Source organism: Ictidomys tridecemlineatus, chromosome 2 (assembly GCF_052094955.1).
Source record: "Ictidomys tridecemlineatus isolate mIctTri1 chromosome 2, mIctTri1.hap1, whole genome shotgun sequence".
Taxonomy (NCBI): Eukaryota; Metazoa; Chordata; class Mammalia; order Rodentia; family Sciuridae; genus Ictidomys; species Ictidomys tridecemlineatus.
This window is the reverse complement of record NC_135478.1, coordinates 182,809,530-182,830,744: the sequence shown is the minus strand read 5'-3', so window position 1 is coordinate 182,830,744 and position 21,215 is coordinate 182,809,530. Positions and strand designations below refer to the sequence as shown.

The 21,215-nt window shown below is 39.4% G+C and overlaps 1 protein-coding gene across 1 annotated transcript; it reads left to right on the top strand.

Annotated features, from left to right (window-relative positions):
* Positions 1-12,805: 12,805 nt before the first annotated feature.
* On the top strand, positions 12,806-20,864 carry Lmod2 (leiomodin 2). The gene is made up of 3 exons (XM_005333935.4): positions 12,806-13,244; positions 18,472-19,833; positions 20,382-20,864. Exons 1-3 carry the CDS (start codon positions 12,972-12,974, stop codon positions 20,406-20,408), a joined length of 1,662 nt encoding a protein of 553 aa, XP_005333992.1. The 5' UTR covers positions 12,806-12,971; the 3' UTR covers positions 20,409-20,864.
* Positions 20,865-21,215: the final 351 nt, after the last annotated feature.

Sequence of the window (21,215 nt, the reverse complement as noted above, 5' to 3'; positions counted from 1 at the left end):
AACCACAAGATGGATTCTCATGATGTAGAGTATGCACTTAAGCCTTTTTGCTGACACTGACAACAAAATTTTTATCCAAATTAGTATTGAAATTTTGGTTCCAAGTCATATTTCCTCTACATATATAACTACCTTCCAAATCTGAAATTATTTAGAACATATAAAAATTTAAAGATACTCCAAATTATTTATCAAACAAAATGAATCTTATATATGTACACATATATACACACTTATGCATAAGTACATGTGCTTGACCTACATATTTAATATAATGCACACATATGTGTATACATGCTTTGTTATTTCAGCATCATGTAATGCAGTAGGCAAGGACATGTACTTTGTTTTCAAAGACATTATGTTAAGTGAAATGAGTCACAGAAAGACAAATACCACATGATCTCACTTATATGTGGGAATCTAAAAAAAGCAAATTCCAAAGCAGAAAGTACAATAGTGGTTACCAAGGATTGGGAGGTGGGAGAGGAATGGGAAGATATTGATCAAAAGTATACAGAGTATCAGTTAGACAGGAAGAATAAGCATTAGACATCTATAACAGATTGACTATAGTTAATAACCATGCACTGCATGTTTGAAAAAAATCACTAAAAGTATATTTTTATATGTTCTCACCATTAAAAATGATAAATATGGAAGATAAGTCATGTTTATTACCCATTCCATAAAAAATGTATACACATTTCAAAATAGGTTGTGCATCATAAAGTTATACGTTTCTGTCATTTAAAAAACAAAAAAATGCAAAAGATACTGATTACCTTAAATATCATAAGTGAAGCATCCAAATAAATCTTACTAAAATACATTTTAAACCATTTCTTAACATTTTAAAAAATACAGTTTGAACCAAGCTCTGCAAATTATAATTTTTTTATTCTGAACAAGATACAAATTTATGATGCATTATGTCCTTCACCGAATAAGTGCATGTGAAACCCAACCTTTCATTATTATTATTACACAGTGGCAGAGGCAGTGCCAGAGCTGCAAAAGTCAACATTCTTGGTCTTTTTTTTTTTTTTTTTTTTTGGTACCAGGTATTTAACCCAGTGGTGCTTAACCACTGAGCCATACCCCCAGCTCTTTTATATTTTATTTACAGACAGGTCCTCACTAAGTTGCTGACACTGGCTTTGAACTTGTTATCTTCCTGTCTCAGGCTCCGGAATTGCTAAGATTATAGGTATGCACCACCATCAACAACCTTGGTCTTATAGTAGAGGACCACAGATGGTCATGATTAGATCTGAGAATATGAAAAGTAATGTTAAGGATGCATTATAATAATGTTAAGAATGCAAATAATTTCACTATCATCTCAAAATTATTTGACAACATTCACAGGATGAAAACTCAGCAGAGAACTTTCCCTAGCACATAAAATCTCACATCTTCTTTTGCTTTGTAAAGTCCTGATCAACAATTATTCACTAGTGGAAAAAGGGCTTCTCAGAGGAAAAGATATGTAGAATGAGTTAACTTATTTGACCTCAGTGACCATGTTATATAATATCAGGGAGTGCTAGAGATGTCTGGGGATTTGCTGTTTTCAAAAGGAGATAGTCTAGTAATTTGAATCTGGGCACTGGAGTGCCGGAGTTATAACGCTGGTCTAGCCAGTAATTCCATCAGAGGTCCTGGACAGGAATTCACATTCTGTGCTTCAGATTCCAGCAAATGGGGCAGCCATTGCTCTCAATCTCTAAGTCTTCCATACCCGGAACTGCCAGTGAGACTAAACTACAATTTCCTGGAAGCAACCTATAATGCTGGATGAGGTAGAAGGTTGGAGGGTACCAAAAGTGACACTTATCTTAGAGTTGATTCAGTGTTAGATACCAATATCCCTTTTTTTTTTTACCTCTATTTGTGTATGTGTGTGTGTGTGTGTGTATGTGTGTGTGTGTGTGTTACCCAATTGGATTAATATTGTTGAATGAGGCCACAATTTCACTCACTTTTGACTTGAAAATGCAAACTTGCTTAGGCTTTTCTCTGACCCCTCAACCTTCACCCAGTTCCCTTCTTAGAGGTACCCAAGAGGCTAAATTGAGTGTGGGAGTTGGAGGGTGCCCTGATTAAATCTGAACATTGAGGATACAGAGCTGTACACTTCTGACACAGTGAGTCTTGTATATCTGATAACCCGATATTCAACAGGAAACACAAACTGTTATCTGATGATTAAAATAAAGTTTAAAAAGTAAGTACACTTAAGAGAGGTAGGATGAGATTAAAACCTTTCTAAGTAACAGGCTTTCATAAGAGAAAGACAGTGAAGACCCCATAGGAAAAAAGAATGCATAAATATTTCCTAGAGCCCAAAGGCTAAATCATTTTTCCGTAAATGTGGAAAGAATCTTGAGAAACATCTGGCCCACTTCATCACATCTGGAAAGACTGCTTGGATAGCAAGGTCTCTCATTTCCCCTGTGTATTACACAAAGCACTTTACATACATTGTCTCATTTAAGTCTTATAAGCACTCTAGGAACAGAGCAGAAAAGATCTGGATTACCTCCACTCTCTATAAAAGGAGATAAATCTTGCAGCAATTAAGATAGTAAATGCCAGAACTAGGATTCAACTTGGGATTCCTGATTCCAAAGCCAAAGCTCTTTTCATCTCACCAGTTTTAGTTCATTGGGAATTAGGAGGGCATCGTCCATTATACCCAAAAAATGAAAATACCTTCAATGCCCATTAGCAACATAAAACTCAATGTTGCATATTCCTACAATGGAGTATGATTAGTCAACATGCTACAACATGCATGAACTTCAGAAACATTAGGCTAAGTGAAAAGAAGCCAGGCACAAAAGACCACAAGCTGCAGAATTCCAGTTATTTAAAATATTCAAACAAGGAACAGAAAACAGATTAGTAGTTTCCTGGGGGTGGGGGTAGGGAAAAAAGGTTGGTGGCAAATGGACACAAAGCATCTTTTGGGAGCAACAGAAATGTTCTAAAATTGGTTTTTGGTGATGGTGGCACAACTTGGTAAGTTTACTTTTTAAAAAAATCATTAAACTTCTACACCAAGGCGAATGTTTTTTATAGCGTATAAATCACATCTTAAAAATTATCTCTTTCTTTCTTGTGTAGGTGTGCAGGTGTGTGTTCTGGGGAATGAAATCAGGCCTTGCACATGCTAGGCATGTACTCTATCACTGAGCTATGTCCCCAGTCCTTTTTATTTTCACTCTGAAACACGACCTTACTAAATTGTCCAGACTGTCCTCAAACTGGAAATCCTCCTGCCTCAGCCTCCTGAGTAGCTGGGATTTTAGATGTGCATCCCCATACCTGGTTAAGAGAGAGACAGGGGCGGTGGGAAGAAGAAATGGAAAGGAAAGAAAAGGAAAGAAGAGGAAAGAAAATCACTTCAAAATAAAATAAGAGGCACATGTCTCTGACAGGTGAATGCTGGATGCTCTGTTTACAGCCTTGATGAGGTAGTCCAGCTAAACAATGGAGTCTTCCAGCTCAGAGGAAAGCATTCGGCTCTTATCAATCAGGGCATGATTTATAAGGTTTGCTATGCTGATGGGACCATTAGAAGCCAAAGATGAAGCCTTCAAGGGCTGCACCATGCTTGCTGCCTTCACTGATCCTACTGGCCCTCACCCCAGCTGAGCTCTGCCAGTCTCCCACATTTGCATGCTGGTTGTAATATGAGTTTTTTCCTTTTTTTTAATTTAAAAATCAAATGTACAAAAACATATAGATTGAAGAGCTAAAAGTGAAGGTTTCCTGTCCCATAAAGGACACAAGTCTGTTTAGGATCTTATTACCAATAGGATGGGTCTTTTATTATAACACCATTGAAAACCAGCTCCAGAAAGAAAATCTAGGAGAAACGAGTGCCTGGAGAAAATCAGAGGCAAACATTCAAAAGGCTGTGGTTCTCCAGAACACAGGGAAGGGGAGGCATAGAAGTAAAGGTCAGTTAGGAGCCATGAGTCTGTAGGAAAAGGCAGTGCCTTTTATCTGCAGGATAAAACTGCAAATGAAAAAGCTCAGGAACCGAAGTCCAGCTTTCAAGCTCTAACTGGCACACTGAGTCTTCCGATTCCTGTACTTTGACACTGACTTTACCTTTCTACCCCCTCTTCACAGCAGGATGTTCCCTTTTCTGTCCTTTAAGTTACCATTTGTCTGCAGCACTTGATGTTTTTCTTTCTCTGTCTCTCTCCCCCACAACCCCTCAGGGTGCTGGGGATCAAACCAGGGCCTCCCATAGTCTAGGCCAGCACTCTACCACTGAGTTGCATCCCCAGCCTGGACTTGGAGATTTCTAAGGTAGCACTTGTCATGACCACAAGCAGGGAGCTACACCAAGGCAAAGATCCATGTTTTGAGTGCCTGCTCTCCGCAAGTTTCTCCCTGACACCCAGTGAGCAAACCTGTCCAAAACAGTGATATCATCATGCAGGGTTGGGACTAAGGTAGTTCCTGAAAGGAATAAAAATCTTGTCCGTGCCAGGTAAAATTTCCTTTATCGGACCTTCTAGTGGTGTACATCAAATTTGTTTCCTGTTTTGGAAGTCGAATCTCATCTTCATGGTCTGTTATATGAGATTTAATAAACATTGACAAAATTCAGATATTTCTCACTTTTGGATTTTTTTCTGGAAATAATCATATTTCACTTTGACATGTTTGACACAGATCAACAAATAAATCATCATCGGCCTTACTATACATATGACCAAGTACAGATGCAGTATACCGGTATACAAACCCACCTTTTCAACCTATGCATCTTTCACTTTGACACATTTTGAAATGACAAACTAATAAACTTCAGTGTGAGAAGCTTCTTGGACTTATGGAACATAAGTATATCCATCACTTATTGGATGGGTATATGTGAAGAGACTGTGAACCTCTCAAAAACTATTCACATCTTTTGCAATATGGAGTTAATAGCATTTACTTTTTCCTCAGAGTAAGTGGCAGGGCACCAGATGATTAAATGGAGATCACATTTTATTATACTGCCTGCTACACTGGGCAAAAATGTATTTTGTAAACTACAAATGTTATACAATTGTGAAACCTTATTATAAATAGCTCTAACAATTTTAAATTTGACTCATGTTCTCTACCACAACTTGGCAGAGCTGGATTTTCTTGACTTGCCAAGCCTGAGAGTGAGACTTGATAAGGGAATTGCCAGTTCTCATCTAATCCCTGTGGCCTGTTCAGTTGTTGTCTATCTAGAGCCTGACCTTTGCCTGACATTCTCCCCTGGGAGCCTCTCTCCAGCTATCTGAGCTGCTCCCAGCAAAACAGACTGAACAAAGTCGGAAGCTTAACTTCCTTCACAACCATTACATTTGCTCAGCAGCCTTGTTACAGACCATCTGTAAGAAATGTTGAGAACCCAAACTATTCTGTGTAACTGAGAACCTTGTTGGATTTATTTCAGGCAGTGACCTTGCACCTGGACAATGACAGAGATCGGATAATACTTAAAAAAAAAAAAAAACAACAACAACAACAACAAAAAAGCAAGTCAGGAATAGCTTGTTAATAGCAGATGCTCTTTGACATTTGTTAGAATTAAATAATTCTAGTTTCCCAAATTTGCAAATGACAATATAGCATGATTTCAATGTTTCCTCTATCTGCTAGATGAGGACGATTTAAATAAGAAAGGTGTCTATGAAGTGAACAAAGATCAACTGTGAGATAGTAGCACTTAGTGGCCAACTGGACTGGTTTGTCAGTTTAGAGGCCCCACTCAGGCGCAGAATGACCAAAAAGCATAAATTTCAGGGCCTTGCCTGTGGTACTCAGGAATTGTAGAGAGTTTGCGGGAGGGACAGGGAAAGCCAAGTTAGAATTAGGTAGCCTTTCTCTGAAAGTATTTCTTTAAAATACTTAGGATCTCAGCATTAGGGTGTGGCTTAGTGATAAGAGTGCTTGCTTCCCTTCCATTAGGCTTTCGGTTCAATCCCCAACACCGGGAAAATGAAATTATTATTTCAGAAGAAATAATCCTGAATCACCTAAGACCCAGTAATTTGTCATGATTTCTGTTATTGTTTCAAACACATTTTCACTTTCATAACTAAGTTTGTATTTTTAAATTTATATTATTCTTCAAGAGGTCCCCACCCCTATATACTCGTTGGGCTCCATTAGACCTGGATCTACTCTTGCCTGTACTTCAATTCCTGTTTCATTTTTTTGTATATGTGTGTTGTTTTTCAACCACTTCCTGAACACCTAATAATTATGTAGAACTTGCAACAGCAAATGGGGCAGACATGCTCCTTCTACTGGGGAAAACACTCTTCCCACAAAGACCTGTTTGAAACTGGTAATCCCAGGTGGGATGCTGCCATGGAATTGAAGTTTGAGGAAAGACCTCACAAAGTGTCGGTCTCAGCAAAGTAGAAGAGGCAAAGGCTTTTCAGGGAGAGGGAGGAGCAAGTATCCTGGCTAAGAGGTAGAGCAAGTGAGGAAAGTTCAGCCCAGAATGGCTCAAGTTCAGCCCAGAGTGGTTTAAGAGTTAGAGGCTAGGGGAGGGGACCCAAGTTGAAGCTGGACAGGACACTGGAGATGTCAAAACCTAGATGAAAGTTTTGTCTGAGGGACAATGGAAGTTGTGTTTTTAGAAGATTTCCCTGGCTGTACTGTGGAAGAGGGGAAGAATCAAGCAGCAGGTACTGGGGGAACTATTGGTCCATTGTTGCCATCAGCTGTAAAAAATGAGGAGAGCAACTTAAACTCAAGTTGAAATGGGGAAATGGCCAGAAATAAAGAGGGTGTTCAAGAGATGTTAGCACATAGGAGCCCAGGCCTTATGACTAAACAGGCCCATGCTGAGACAGAGGGAGCCAAAGGAAACAGCTTCCAACAACTGGTGCATATGGGTACCATTTTTTTTTTTTTGAAACATGGAAGACTGAGGACGGGAGTGGGGAAGCTAAAAAGAGGGCAGGTTGAGTCAAGGTATTCTTGAGACACTCAGACACAGATTTTCTGGGTAGTTTCGTGAAGCATTTTTAATCTTGAGAATACAAAGTTTAGCTTGTGCAATTACAGCATTATAAGTCCTGGGCTTTTGTGGGCCTAAAAATCACAGAAATTAAATTGGGTATATTAAATCTATGAATGACACGGGCCAATTCTAGCATAAAGCAATGAGTCTCTAGAAATGAGATTTTAAATTAAATATATATTACATGTCCCATGATATATGAATATTGAATATAATTTAAAATGAAGATAAACTCATATAATTCATTCATTTAATTGGATTTTTTTTATTATAAGTAAGAATGCCCAGACAGACATTTTGAAATATAAACATTTCTCAAAGCAACCAAATTCTTCCTGAAATTTGGGGATTATTAAAGGTGGAATAAAAAAAAAGAAATAATCAGTAGCAGCTCTGAACACTCCTAAATATTAATTGCCAAAAGTATATAAGCCACAAGCAAAGTAATTCATTTTAGGAAGTGGGAGGCCCAATATGCATGGGTTATTCGGAGGTCTCTAACTTCTGCCTTTTAAGAGTACTAACTGAAGTACTGCCTGCTGACAGGGCTGATACTCTTGATTTTTGGAGGCAATAATGAGTTTTGCTCACTCTCTGGAGTCTCCTTAGCATCGTGACAGTGGGGGAGAACAGCTGCCTGTTAGGCAACCTTGGCAAACTATGGCTCTGGATGGCAGCTCTAAGGCAGTGAAGGCAATGGAAGAAGTAACCACGTAATGCCAGCTGAGAATAAAGTCCAAGTCCTCTTGACACCGCCTAGAGAGCCCTTCACATCAAATATTCAACACCTGTAAACACTTACCCGGTGCGGGGACATTAAATAGCGGGTGAGAGTGAGACACTCAAGCATTAATAAATCACACCAGTTTCTGCCTCATCTCTGACTCCACTCACATCTTCATCGATGCTCACTGGTCCCCTCCCCTCTCCGCCTGGCTGGAGGTGCCATGCACTGCGTGGTCGCCAGCTGTCTGCTCTCTGCCAGGCGTCTGAACTCGCTGAGGGTAGAGCCTGGATCGGTTTCTGTTTTTCTGTTTGTAATCCTAGCTTCCAACACAGACATTCCAGGACAAGTAGCTGGTAAATGTGTGTTAAACAAACAAACATTTCAAGAAGAAACTAAAAGGGAAAATCAAGTTGAAAGATAAAGATCAATGATTCCTAAAAAGATAATTGCCAGATAATGAGAGTCTCCTGATAATTGAGGATCAAAAACTGCAAAATTCCTTTCAAGATAGAATTTTTCTAAAAAAATAAAAGATGCTGATCTTTTTAAAGGCTTATCGTGTTGTTGATTCTAAAAAACAATTTTACATAAAAAAACAATATGACCAAGTAAACATGCCAAAGAATAAAATGCTGCTAAATTATTCATCATAGTTATTTCTAGTCAGAGTAAGGTGACAGTGTTTGGTTTTATCCAATATATTTAAGGTTTCTGGAGAAGATCCCGTGAACTAGCATGGTGCATGAGTTGTGATTATTATCATGATCAGAGTGATTTGTAATAACAAATATTCACAGTCTCTAAATGATTGTTCTGAAGATAGTGTCCTTGGGAAGCAAATTTTTTTTCAGAGATGTTGCCAATTAGCAGGACACTTTAATGCTCCTTCTTCTGGAATCACCTTCAGAATCATTCAGGGGACATCTGATATTTGGCAGAAGAAACTCACATGTCACTATATTTATCTTGTATTGTTCCAATGAGAGAACTAAAATTATATGGCCTGATTTTCCAATCAGTTTCAACACAATAGAAAGAATAGTCTGCATATTTGAAAATATCTACATAAGAATGCAATGAACTTTTGGCAAGTACCATTTTCACCAACAATGTTCAAAACCATCCCTTATAGAAGTTATAAAAAGAGGATTATTTCAAGGTCCTTTGAATCTGAGATTTGTGATTCTAAGAATATCTGAACAATATTTTATAGTCACACAAAGTTTTTATTACAATCTGCATGCATCGAGCTCTTACTTCTCCAAGTCTGGGTTTGAATGCCACCTCATTATGGAAATCTTCCTGTATGAACTATTGCCCACACCACCTTCTTGTTTCGCTGTTACCCAGTTCTGCTTTTCTCATAGAACTTCTATCTGATGTATTCCATATTTACATGCTTATTTATATTTTATCTGTCTCTCAGAACAAGAACATAAGCTCCAACAGAGAAGAGACTAGCTTAGTAATGTTCATTGTTCTAACCCTAGCAATTAAATTAGAATCTGTCATGCAGTATGTGCTTAGTAAATTATAAAATAAAAATTAGCTATATGTATTTATATATACATACTATATATACATATATATTTAATTACAAATGTGAGAGTCAAATACAATTCCACTATTTTTATACATAATTATATATTCAAAACTTGCACAATGGTCAACATATTGTATATCTAATAATTAATGAAAGAATGGATTTTGTGCTATAATTTGTATATATTTTCTCTTTTTCTAAAAAAGTTTTTACATAACTCAGCATTTTTATCTAAAGTACAATTACAAAGCTGAATAACTCATTTCATTCACAAGATTTAGCTATCATCCCTTGATGCCATTGCCAAAAATCTAACTCATTTTCAAACAGTAAAGATGCATTTCCATTGAGGCAACACAAGAATATATGCCACAGGCTATAAAAAAACAAACGAACAAACAAATGATGCAATCAGCCTGATTTGATCATAACTCAATGCATAAATGAAAGAAAGTATCACATAGTACCTCATAAATATGAACACATATCATTATTTAAAAAAAATAAAATTAACCTAAAAAAGTGAAGTTATTATGTCCTATTTTATCCTTACCTCTCTAATCAGCATCGCTGAAAAGTATCATAGTTATTTTTGGAGGCAGAATGCCATAAGGAATTAAAATCAAAATATTCAGCCAAACCATCCCTGCAAAAAACCAAAGTTAGATGACTTGCTTTTTCTAATTTCAAGATATACTACAAATCTATAATGATTAGGACCATGTGGTATTGGCAGAGGTCTAGACACATAGATTAATCAAACAGAAATGACTGTCCAGAAATACACACTAATTTATGGTTAATTACTTTTCCACACATGGCCAAGACAATTCCATAGGGGAAAAGATAAGCTTTTTAATAAGCAATGCTAAGATAACTGGATATCTGCATGCAAAAAAAAATGACTTTGTATCCTCACCCTACACTTATCCAGAAATTAAGTCAAAATGATAATAAGCCTAAATATAAAAACCTAAAATTACAAAAACCCGTAGAAGACAACATAGAGTAAATCTCTGTGGGCTTGGATTAGGAAATTATTTCTTTATGCAGTATGAGGGATTGAATCCAGGAACATTCTAGCTCAGAGCTAGGGCTACTTCAACTTTCAATCTTCCTCAATCTCTCAGCCTCTTGAATAACTGTGATTACAGGTGTGTACCACAACACCTGGCTAGAAAATAATTATTTAACTATAATGCCAAAACATAAGTAATAGAAGAAAAATGATAAATTGGGTAATTAAAATTGAAAATATAAACTACCCCATTTACAGTAGCCTTAGAAAAAATTGGAAACTTGGAAATCTATTAACAAAAGAGGTGAAAGACCTCTTACAATGAAAATTACAGAACACTAAAGAAAAAAATTGAGAAGACCTTAGAAGATGGAAAGATCTCCCATGCTCTTGGATAGAAAGAATTAATACTGTCAAACTATCTATACTACCCAAAGTATTATACAGATTTAGTGCAGTTCCTGTAAAAATCCCAATGATATTCTTCATAGAAATAGAAAAAGCCACCATGAAATTCGTTTGGAAAAATAAAACACCCAGAATAGCCAAAACAATACTTATAAAGCAAAGTAAAGCAAGAGGCATCACAATATCAGACCTTAAATTATACTACAGAGTCATAGTAACAAAAGTGGCATATTATTGGCACCAAAACAGGTATGTAGACCAATGGTACAGAATAGAGGACACAGAGACAAACCCACATAAATACATTTATCTCATAATAGACAAAGGCACCAAAAACATACATTGGAGAAAAGAGAGCCTCTTCAACAAATAGTGCTGGGAAAACTGGAAATCCATATGTAGCAAAATGAAATTAAACCCCTGTCTTTCACTCTGCACAAAAATCAATTGACATGTATAACTAATTAGAACAAATTTTTTAATTTAAAAAAAAATAAAAACATGGTCTTCAAAAGACACTAAAAGATAAGCCACAGAATGGGAGAAAATATATGTAAATCATATATCTGATACAGTACTGTGATCAATTTATAACTCAGCAAGATATCTCAATTTAAGCATAAAATGTGAGTATTTTACCAAAGAAAAGATGGCCAATAAACACATGAAATAGTGCCCAATGTCATTAGTAGAGAAATTAAAATTCAGACTACCATTCACACTCACTAAAATGACTGTAATCAGAAAGACCAACAATAACAGATGAGGATGTAGAGAAACAGAAACTTTCATTTACTGACATGAAATGTTGATGGGGGCAGCCATTTTGGAAAACACTTTTGCAGTTTCTTAAAAAGTGAATTTACCATATAGTCCAATCACTCTACTTATACATATCTACCCAAGAAACATGAAAATATATAACCACTCTAAGATATATCTGCTACATATTTATAGAAGTATCACTCATAATCCAAACCTGGAAAAGCCCAAATATTCACCAACTATTGAATGTATAAATGAAATACTTACATTATACAAGTATTAAAATGTACCATGCATACACATCTTAATAGTTTTATATAACTATGCTAAAGTATTATTCTTTTGAAGTCCTGTAAACAATTATATATATTTTAACACATTCACAAGAATATGTGCATATGTGTAATTACAAATTAGCATTCCTTTAATTTTCAGCTCAGATACAAATCTAGGTTGAAATTCTATCTTTACTCCTTTTTAACTCTGTGCTTCCAGGTTAATTATTTAACTTCTCTGGGTCTTTAGTAGTAAAGTATGAGCAATGGTATACACTTTAAAGGACTGTGTTGAGGGAGATGATAAAATATTTAAAATGCTTAGCACTGGGCTAGTATCATGTGAGTCCTTAATAAATTATACCCAGGATTATTACTTATCATTTTGTGTTTTATCTGAAGATCTAATTTTTTACTAGTGCTCATGAGGTGGGAAAGGAAGCCATTTGGTGCAGTGGACAAATTTACTTCTGCCTTCCCAGCTGTCTGGTTCAAATTTTTCACTTAATCTCTCAGAGTCTCAATTGCCAAAATCTGTAAATGAGGATCATGTTATTTATCTCACAAGACTTATGATTAGGAAAATTATATAAATGTGCCTTGTAAATTGTGAAGTACAATAAAATTATAAAGCACGTATTATTATGATCTCTGTCCCCATTCCCACCACCTATGTTATATTTATACAAGACCAGAAAATCTGCCCCTAGGGTACTGCGGAGTCGTGGCTCAACCTCTAAATTGATAATGAAAGAATCTCTTCATGTCTGTGGTGGTAGTGGCAGGTCGTTTTTGAAACATATTTTATTCCCTTGCTTTTGAACACAAAGTGAGAGGAGCCATGTCACTCCCTATCTGAAACACTCTCTGCCTGTCCTCATTAGCTATCAGTCTCAGCTAAATATGGCCCTGGCCACTATGCTAATAATCCCCACTGGTTCTGAGACCTCCATCCACCACCGATGTGACATTCTTTGTGTTCAAATGTCTAGCTGACGTGTGATGCTTAAAACAGCCCATGCCTTCACCCCCTCTGCATTGTCACAGCCCTGGATCACCACTCTTAAAAGGCTACTGCAGCCACTCCTAGCACCAGTTGCTGACCAGCCTGCCCGCCTGCCTCCCTGCCTGCCTCTGGCTACCTTGAATGCCTACTTCTTCCAGCTCCTTGGGGGTCTGACGAAGCAGGGACCATGTCTACCTTTGGCTACAGAAGAGGACTTAGTAAATATGAATCCATCGATGAGGATGAACTCCTGGCCTCCCTGTCAGCTGAGGAGCTGAAGGAGCTAGAGAGGGAACTGGAAGATATTGAACCTGACCGCAACCTTCCCGTGGGGCTAAGGCAAAAGAGTCTGACTGAGAAAACGCCCACAGGGACTTTCAGCAGAGAGGCACTGATGGCCTATTGGGAAAAGGAGTCCCAAAAACTCCTGGAGAAGGAGAGGCTGGGGGAGTGTGGAAAGGTAGGCTCCTTGGGACTTTTCCTTAGCTGCTCCCACTGCCCTTCCCCAACCCCATGCCCAGACACTCTGTTTCCTCTAACTTTTCAGTCCTCATGACTTTAACCTTCTTACAACTCATCTGTACTTGTTACTGAGACATTTCTCAGGCAGAAATAGTCTTGTAACTTTTGTAGCCACCCATGGACCATACTAGTTAAAAAAACTCTTAGCTGAGCCTTTTTTTTTTTTAACTAAATGTGGGAACTTCAAGAGGGGAATTATTCACAATCAAGGTATGAGTTTAAATATTTTGCCAAACCTAAGTCCTATTTTAGTTGCAAGTTGGTGACAAGACATAGTATCTGTTTCTGTGTACTTTTTATTCAATTCCATTTGTTCTGTGTTGCTTTGACTGCAGTAATGGCTACAGTAAAAAAAAAAATAGTTCCATGTTTCCAACACCAAGAAGTGTAGGCTGGTGGGAAGCCCATGGAGCTGAGCCAAGGGGCTACTAGTCCTGCTCTGTCCCCAAACAGCTAAACTTTGACTAGATGGTCACTTCTGTAGGATTCTTTCTATGTGTACATTGAGGGGGCTCAGTGCATGTATCTTTTGTGAATCAAGAAGCCCTTTGAGATTTTGATAAGTTCTAGACTTCTTCAAAAAAAATGCACATGTGTGTGTGCAAACACACACACACACACACACACACACACACACACACACACACACACTTTTGCATAAAATTTTAAAATGATGAAAGCCCTCTAAGGACCCAGCTTAAGTACGCTTGTGGAATCATCTCTGAATCCTTTCTATTTTATGATGGTGATTCTTGAGGCTAGGAAATGTGGTCTTATCAGAGAACTCAGGTTTATTAAGCTCTTGTGTACTGCCCAGTAAACAGTGACTTTCAATCTGCCAAAAAAATCATGACTGGGAGGGAGGTTCAAAAAACTATGCTCTGGGAAAGTCATTAGACCAAGAAGGATGTTATAATGTAAGAAATGTTAACATGACAAATAAAATTCTGAATTTGTGGAACAATATATATCAGGAGAATAGTTTAAAACTCTTGCACTCCATAGAAATCACCTACAATCAAAATGGCTTCATGCCATCCACAAGCTGCCACAGTACTAATCTGGGTACTGTTGGGTGATCTTGATGATAGGTGTGTAAGACACATTTGCAGCAAGATAGATATGTGTGAGTTCTGTCCATGTCAATCATTGCAGGAAGGGCCACTGGGATCAGGACAGGGTCTGCCAAGGCCACAGTCACGGCCTGTATTAAGAAACTAGAAGGGGAAATGAGAAGGCACACACATGACCAGTCAGGATTTGGGCCAGTCAATTCCTCCACAACCATATGTTAAGAAGTTTTATTTTTAATTTTTTTTTGTTTGTTTTTAAATCTGATGTGGGAATGATTGTTAAAAGTTTGGTGAAATAAAGTGGCATGTTTATTACAGTTATTAAAGAATTTCCTTCATAAAAAGAATAAAATTGTCTTTGAATACCCAGGACATATAGACAACTACAGCAATAACCCGACAAAGGCATTTTAATGTCATAATGTCATGACAATGGTGGGAACCAAAGGACAAGCTGTTGTCAGCTGTTGGTGAAACCCACCTGATCCTGCCAAAGGTTTTGCTGATCTCTGCCAGTGGCTTATCAGCCCAATTAGAGAGGCTGTCTTGTTTATGAACTTTGATTCCTTTCTCAGCTAGTTAGCTTTCCTCCCACCACACTTTCCCGTGGCTGGCCAGCTCTCCCTCTAGTCACAAGGAGTTCAGGGCAGAAGCTTGCGGATGGAGGGTGTAAATCCATTCCCAGCACAGGAAAAGACTCAGAGCAGCTGAGGAGGGCAGAGGAGCAGGGCAGCTGTGTAAGTGACAAGCTGTGCATCAGGGACCATGAGAAGGAGCTGGGGGTTTGGGGAGGTCAGGCTCCTCGCTCTGTAAAGGCTTATGAAAATCCTGTGTAACACGTGGCTTCTGCCCACCCTGGTTCACACAAATGTGTGCTGTGTGAAAGCTCCAGGGGCCCAGATGGACACACAATGGTCCAGCCATCCAGCTCCCCTCATTTGAGTAGCTGTGGGATCTCTGCAGGTGCCAGTGAGTTTCTTCACATTATCTCATTTCATTCTTACCCTTCTGTGCAGGAGAAGTGAGACTAGGAGAGCTTAAGAAACTTATTTGAGGTTAACAGCTTGTAAGAAGAACTGAAATTCAAACTAGATTCTGTTGGCACAAAGACTATGGTTCTTAAAATTGCGGGTGCCCAACCGGTAGCATCAGCATCACCCAGGAACTTCATAAAGCTGCATGTTTCAGGGCTACCCAATGTCTTCTGGATGAGAAACTCTGGGAAGGAAACCCATCAGCCTCTAGGTGATCATGACTTTAAAAATCACTTAATTCTACTGTAGTTTCTTTGAGACAGAGAAGTTTAGTGGGTCACCTAAAGTCAACCAGATTTGGTTTTGTTTTGCTTTATGGGCAGAAACAGAACCAGAACTAAAAACCAAGCCTCTTGCCTCTTTGTTCATGTAGTGATGCCAGAGAGGCGATCAGGAGAAATGGCTGGCCACCTCCCTCTTGTCGCCCTACTCATTCTCTAAAAGTACGTGCTTCTCCCTATTCTCTCCCTGACCACCTCCCCGTTCCCACCTCACCACCCAACTTCCCACCTCCATTCTCCAAAGTGATGGCAAACAGGACATGTCTATCCCCTAGTTCAGGAATAATTTATAAAGTTTAGAGGCAAAGTTTCTGAACCTCCAAGTCTACTTCCCCTCTCTAGGTCCCTTTCTGTTGTTCTTCTTCTAGACATTCTCCCGTGTGAGGTAACTGACCATCTCAGATGGCTCAGGACTATCTAGATTTTACAACTAACAATCCTGCATCTTAGGAGGCTCTCCAGACTAAGGCACACAAAGCAGGACAGTTGATTGACTGCCTTACCTCCACCTGACCTGATCATGCTTTCTCCAAGGTCTGGTCCCAACAGTGAGCAGCTGTTAATCCATGTCAGTTTAGATTCCTTCAGTAAATAAAACAATTGCGGAGTCCCTGCTACATGCTAAACACTGTGCTAGGTAAGCAAACCTGACACGGTCCCTGCTGTCACCCGGATAAGAGTCTATAGGAAAAAATAACACGTATTTATAATAAAATGTGATAGGTAGTTTGTTGGGGGAGATAAAATACTACGGGGAACACATTGCAGGGATAATTTGAAGGAGCATCAAAGAAAGTTTTCTATGAGGCATCATTTAGGTGTTACCTGACAACTCACATTGCTAGATAAAGGATCAGATATTATCTTTCCAGGTATATTTCCAGGGGGAAACATCTCTTGCAAATAGAGCCTAAAGGACTTCTGAGCATGAAAACCAAAGAGCATAAAATTTAACAGTGGCAGAAAAGGCAGCATGCCTTGGATTTTGAGAGAGATTCCTTTTCTCCAAAGGCTAAAACAACTAAAACACACTTTCAGACATGTGTGCGCACACACACATAATTGACAGGAGCTAGGATTATAAGAACATGTATAAAGGGATTTGGAGTGGTAGTGAGAACTGTCTGTCTGCAATTCTTCCTTCCTCCAGGTAATCCATTTATTCCATTGCTGGCCCTCTCTTACTCCTGATCTATGCCAATGGGCTTGACCAGAGCCAAACTCTTTCTTTTGTGTGTGTGTGTGTGTGTGTGTGTGTTGTTGAGATGTGACTGGTAGAGAGCCACCACCAGTCCCGCTTTCCCGACACACACACACACACACACACACACACACACACACACACACACACACCATTCCTCTCCTTTCTGCTCCCAAAGAAGTAAGCAAATTAAAACTGGATAAGTCATCCTAGGAGGGGCTGACCCCTTCCCAGGCCATCACTTGGTGCCTGCCACTCCACACAAGTAGATTTCTGGAGACTATTTTGTGATAGCAACTGGGCAAACAAACTTGGAGACAGCTGCAGTGTTTTCCAAAGCTTGATCCACATGCCTTAGGCGGCAGCAGCCCTTAGAGTCGAAAACAACCTTCCAATGTAGAGGGAAGCTTCAGAGCTTTGGAGACAGGGGAGAACCCAAGGGCTTCAGAGAGGATAAAGGAGAGCACTCAAAAGAGAGCATGAGGGAAAATCAGGCTCTGTCAGCACTTTCCAGACATTTTTTTTTAAAAATCATTAAAGATAACAAGAAAAAGAAAGAAGGGGTCATGTGGGCAACTTTGTACAGTGAATCCTGTAAACAGGAAAGACAAAGATAGTATGAAATTGTGTTTACCTGAAAGTCCTTCGTAAATGATAGGTGTAAAATAACTTAAAAACACCAGACTGGGCAAATACTTGCTTCACAATTTTCTACTATCTTCTGCTGATCTATGTTACTGGTTAGAATCTAGTGGGTGCCAGAGTGATCTTCTTTCCCTCCTGGTTGTCTGCAGTCCATCTCACTGAACTCTGAGCTCACTAGAGGTTTCCAGGTAATTGCTGGAAAAGGTAATCTGAATGTTTCTCTGCATAGAGCCTGGTTTTGACCTCCCTGCTGTCAGGAGCAACAGTTCACAGGTGATATGGAGCCTCTGGGTCCCTGGGCCTGGCTCTATCACAGAAGTAGATAATCATGGAGGAGTAAATGACACCTCAGCTTCTGTCTACACTGAGACAAGAGAAGTAGAAAGCAATTGGCCCAGGTTACATCTGCTATTGCCAGAAAATTTGGGGGAGAATTTTTTTAACACTAGATAAAGCAAACACATTACCACTATGTGTGTGTGTGTGTGTGTGTGTGTGTGTGTGTGTGTGTGTGTATTTTATTTTATTTTATTTTGCTTAAGATGGAGAAATAAGAAGGGACCAAGAGCTGATGCCAGATGGAGGCCTGAATTTGCTAAACTCTAAGTAGATAAGGAATCAAGTAGTGCACAGCCCATAGTGGGAAGACAGAGTAAATTATCAGTAGTTTTCCAAAACTGAGGTTCTGACCATTTGCTCACATGGCAAAATGATAATATACTGGTACTCAACAAGTCGAATGCTTGATATTCTGTGCAAAACAAATGTGCATAGAAAAAGTTGTTTGATGGTTATAAAACAAAATATGGACCTTGGCTACCTCAAGGAGAGAGCTCAGAAGCAGGGGATTATTAATATCTTTCATTATAGACTTGTTACTTGTCAAATGCTACTGTTATAAATTAATAATATGTTCATTAAAACTCTCCAGGTTGCAGAAGAAGACAAAGAAGAGAGTGAGGAAGAGCTAATCTTCACAGAGAGTAACAGTGAGGTTTCTGAGGAGGTGTATACAGAAGAGGAGGAGGAACAAGAGGAGTCCCAGGCGGAAGAGGAGGAAGAGGAGAGCGAAGAGGAAGAGGAAAGAACCATTGAAACCCCAAAAGGGATCAACGGAACTGTGAACTACGATGGTGTCAATTCTGACCACTCTAAGCCAAAGACATTTAAAAGTCAGATAGAAAACATCAATTTGACCAATGGCAACAGCGGGAGGAACACAGAGTCACCGGCAGCCATTCACCCTTGCGGAAATCCCACGGTTATTGAGGATGCTTTGGAAAAGATTAGAAACAATGACCCCGACACCACAGAAGTCAACCTGAACAACATAGAGAACATCACGTCGCAGACCCTCACCCGCTTTGCCGAGGCCCTTAAGGACAACACGGTGGTGAAGACGTTCAGCCTGGCCAACACGCACGCGGACGACAGCGCGGCCGTGGCCATTGCGGACATGCTCAAGGTCAACGAGCACATCACCAACGTCAACGTGGATTCCAACTTCATCACGGGCAAGGGGATCCTGGCCATCATGAGGGCTCTGCAGCACAACACGGTGCTCACCGAGCTGCGCTTCCACAACCAGAGGCATATCATGGGCAGCCAGGTGGAGATGGAGATCGTCAAGCTGCTGAAGGAGAACACGACGCTGCTGAGGCTGGGATACCACTTCGAGCTCCCAGGACCAAGAATGAGCATGACGAGCATTTTAACGAGAAATATGGATAAGCAAAGGCAAAAGCGGATGCAGGAGCAAAAACAGCAAGAGGGATATGATGGAGGATCCAACCTTAGGACCAAAGTCTGGCAAAGAGGAACGCCTGGCTCTTCACCTTATGCATCTCCCAGGCAATCTCCCTGGTCATCCCCCAAACTCCCCAAGAAAGTGCAGACTGTGCGGAGCCGACCTCCATCTCCTGTGGCCACCCCCCCTCCTCCTCCACCTCTGCCTCCCCAGAAGCTGCCTCCGCCTCCCCCTCCACCCCCTCCTCCTCCACCCCCTCCTCCAGCTCCTCCTCTCCCAGAGAAAAAGATCATCACCAGAAACATCGCAGAAGTCATCAAACAACAGGAGAGTGCCCAGCGGGCCCTGCAAAATGGACAGAAAAAGAAAAAAGGAAAAAAGGTTAAGAAACAGCCAAACAATATCCTAAAGGAAATAAAAAATTCTCTGAGGTCCGTGCAAGAAAAGAAAATGGAAGACAGTTCCCGACCTTCTACCCCACAGAGATCAGCTCATGAGAACCTCATGGAAGCAATTCGAGGAAGCAGCATAAGACAGCTAAGGAGGGTAAGTCACCCCAGAACAGAACTTCAGACACAGAGTTAATAAGTGAGTTGTACCCCGTTGCCTGGTGGTACCAAAGTCACCTCTCCAAATACTTATTAGTATTCTAAATATTTTAGTACGTGAGAGCAAGTATACCAAGCAAGGTGTCAGGCGCAGGTACATGAATAAGCACATTTCCATTTGAGGGCCGTGCTTGAGCCACCTGCTTAGCAACTCAGTTTTTTGAGGGCCAAGACCCCTTTAAAACATTCCAACATATAAAAAATCCAGTTTCCTTAATATGAAAGTCAAGGAGTACAGTCTACATTCCAAGAGGATTCATCATTTGTCAAAAATATTAAACAAAGTTGCAAGCAGGACAGCCTGATCTATAATATAAAATGTGGATATATATGCAGCAATAATCAACCCTATATTTGGGTTTTTCTCACAATATACTGGTAGAGACAGACCCTATGGATATCTATCTATGTGTGTGTGTGTGTGTATGTGTTTTGTGTGTATGTGTTTTGTGTTGCTTCATTGAAAGAAATTCCCTGTATTTGTAGGTGGAAGTTCCAGAAGCTCTGCGATAAAAACAGTCTCTAGAAGAGTATGCAGAACTGTTCAATGGTATTAAGTAAAAATACATCATGGGATGTTTTCAGTTGCCGCCTTTAATTTGAAATGTTCTCTGACTTTAAAAATAGCTTCACCCAGAAATTCCAAAGAGAATTTAAAGGAACAATCAGCATGTTTCTTCTGTAAATATGAAAATAAAGTTTGGGTTTTTTTTTTTAATTTTTGTGGGATTTGTGTGGACAAGAAGTGGTTAAAAATGCTCTTCATATCTCTGGATGTGTTGGTGACTTGGAGCTGTCAGGAGTTTAAGAAATGTGCTATTATTTTTGTAATTCAAATAAATTTGGATCCAAGGGTTATTTTTTCTTTTTTTTAAAAAGTCAGACTAATATTTTTCGGTGAGTTGGTACATTTGTCAGACATGTATGTAACATTGCTGAATATTAAAAATATTACATTCTCACTCAAAAGGTTTGAGTCCTTAGCATTTGCCTTTTGTTATTTCATTATGTCTAAGAAAATTTGACCATATCTCTTTCTAAAGGACTGGGATCAAGAACTTTCTTTAATAGGCTCTTGTACCAGGCACTGTGGCAAATGCCTATAATGACAGGTACTTAGGAGGCTGAGGCAAGAGGATTGCAAGTTTAAGGCCAGCCTTGTCCTCTTAGTGAGACTCTGTCTCAACATTAAACATTTTTTTAAAAGGCTGGGGGTGTGGCTCAGTGGTCAAACAGCCCTGGGTTCAATCTCCAGTACACCCCTGCCAAATAGGTTCTTGTAACAATAAAACAAAAGGATAGAAGGGTCACCTTTATCAT

Bases quoted from the DNA above. Each gene is read 5' to 3' on its own strand.
- Lmod2 (XM_005333935.4), top strand. From the start codon at position 12,972: ATGTCTACCTTTGGCTACAGAAGAGGACTTAGTAAATATGAATCCATC. The intron at 13,245-18,471 runs GTAGGCTCCTTG...AAAACTCTCCAG, and splicing joins GGCTGGGGGAGTGTGGAAAG to GTTGCAGAAGAAGACAAAGA. The intron at 19,834-20,381 runs GTAAGTCACCCC...CTGTATTTGTAG, and splicing joins GCATAAGACAGCTAAGGAGG to GTGGAAGTTCCAGAAGCTCT.